At 42.9% G+C, this 1175-nt stretch overlaps 1 protein-coding gene across 1 annotated transcript in view; it reads right to left on the reverse strand.

Annotated features, from left to right (window-relative positions):
- Window positions 1-959, reverse strand: part of man1a2 (mannosidase, alpha, class 1A, member 2) — a 103723-nt gene extending 102764 nt beyond the window's left edge. Inside the window, exon 1 of the mRNA XM_015395745.1 lies at window positions 861-959. Coding sequence (XP_015251231.1) covers window positions 861-957 — 97 coding nt within the window. The 5' untranslated portion in view covers window positions 958-959. The remainder of the gene's footprint in view (window positions 1-860) is intronic.
- Window positions 960-1175: the final 216 nt, after the last annotated feature.

Consider the following 1175-nt stretch of genomic DNA (forward strand, 5'->3'; position numbering starts at 1 on the left):
TTGGGAATCCATTTCAAAGCTGGTCCATCCATCCCTGCCTTCTAAGGCTGCTCTCCAACTGCTGACGGCCGGTAGTTCAGCTGCATGCGAGCGCTCGGGGTGAGTCCAAGTTGCTAACACAGTGAAGAGTTTTTTTTCATGTCTAAGTGCCATTAGGAAGGTGAACATTTGACCATTTCCCCGGTCATTATGCTCACTTAAGTTTGGAGTAACGGCCTAATTTCAGTGTAACTCTAAAAACTTTCACGGTAACCAGTGGCTGCTCAAACACCTTTTAAGAAAATACCGTATTTGCCTAAATTCAGCACAACAGCAAGAATTTACAGCGGAATGGCCGACGCTGTAATATAGAAAACGTTTTCATTAAAGACGTTTTCATTTAGCTTGGGAAAATTGATAAGCAGATTAAAATAAAGGTGTTCGGATCATGTTTAGAGTTAGCTTTTCACAACACAGCATTTTAAAAGTCGGGAAAAAGTAGTTTGGGTTTTTTATTTTTACACTTTTGAATCAGTTGGTTTTGCACCATCAATTACAATGCATTGATATTAACTAAAAATTTTGCAAGAATTGTCACTCACAAAATAAAGCAATCTAGCGCCTAACCCTACCTTCATTTCCCAACCCTACAAGACAGAGATTTCCACTGGTCTTGGTTCCTTCTTTTCACAAACACCATCTAAAATGATGTAAATCCTGCTGCAGGCATTTTCACATAACCTTGCACATAAAAGAAAAATAACTGCCTGTGTGTGTGTGATTGCTAACAAGACAGAGTGTGTGCAGTCATGCGTGTGGGATGTACAACCATGCGGGCAAAGTGCCAGCAGGCTCCATGGCAGCGGGAGAGTTGGACTTACCAAAGATATTTGTTGAATGTCCTTTCTTAGCGAGGGGCTTCAGCTCGTTGTGGCCCCAGCCGTATTGTCTGTAGCTGTCCCATGCATGCTTCATCATCTGACAGAAAAACAAAACAGGACAGGAAAAAGGTGCATTAAAGGAGGTCGTCCCTCTGAGGAGCAGCCAGAGCTCCGGCCTGCAGCTTTGGAGCCAAACCAGCGGCTCTACTGGATGCTGATTACAGATTTATAATCAATGTTTGATCATCTGCAGGGTCACATTAAAGCAGCATTCTGAGCACTTCAGACTGAAGCTCGTGTAAAGCAGGCATTCAT

This window comes from Cyprinodon variegatus, unplaced genomic scaffold (assembly GCF_000732505.1).
Source record: "Cyprinodon variegatus isolate N-32 unplaced genomic scaffold, C_variegatus-1.0 Scaffold757, whole genome shotgun sequence".
Classification (NCBI taxonomy): domain Eukaryota; kingdom Metazoa; phylum Chordata; class Actinopteri; order Cyprinodontiformes; family Cyprinodontidae; genus Cyprinodon; species Cyprinodon variegatus.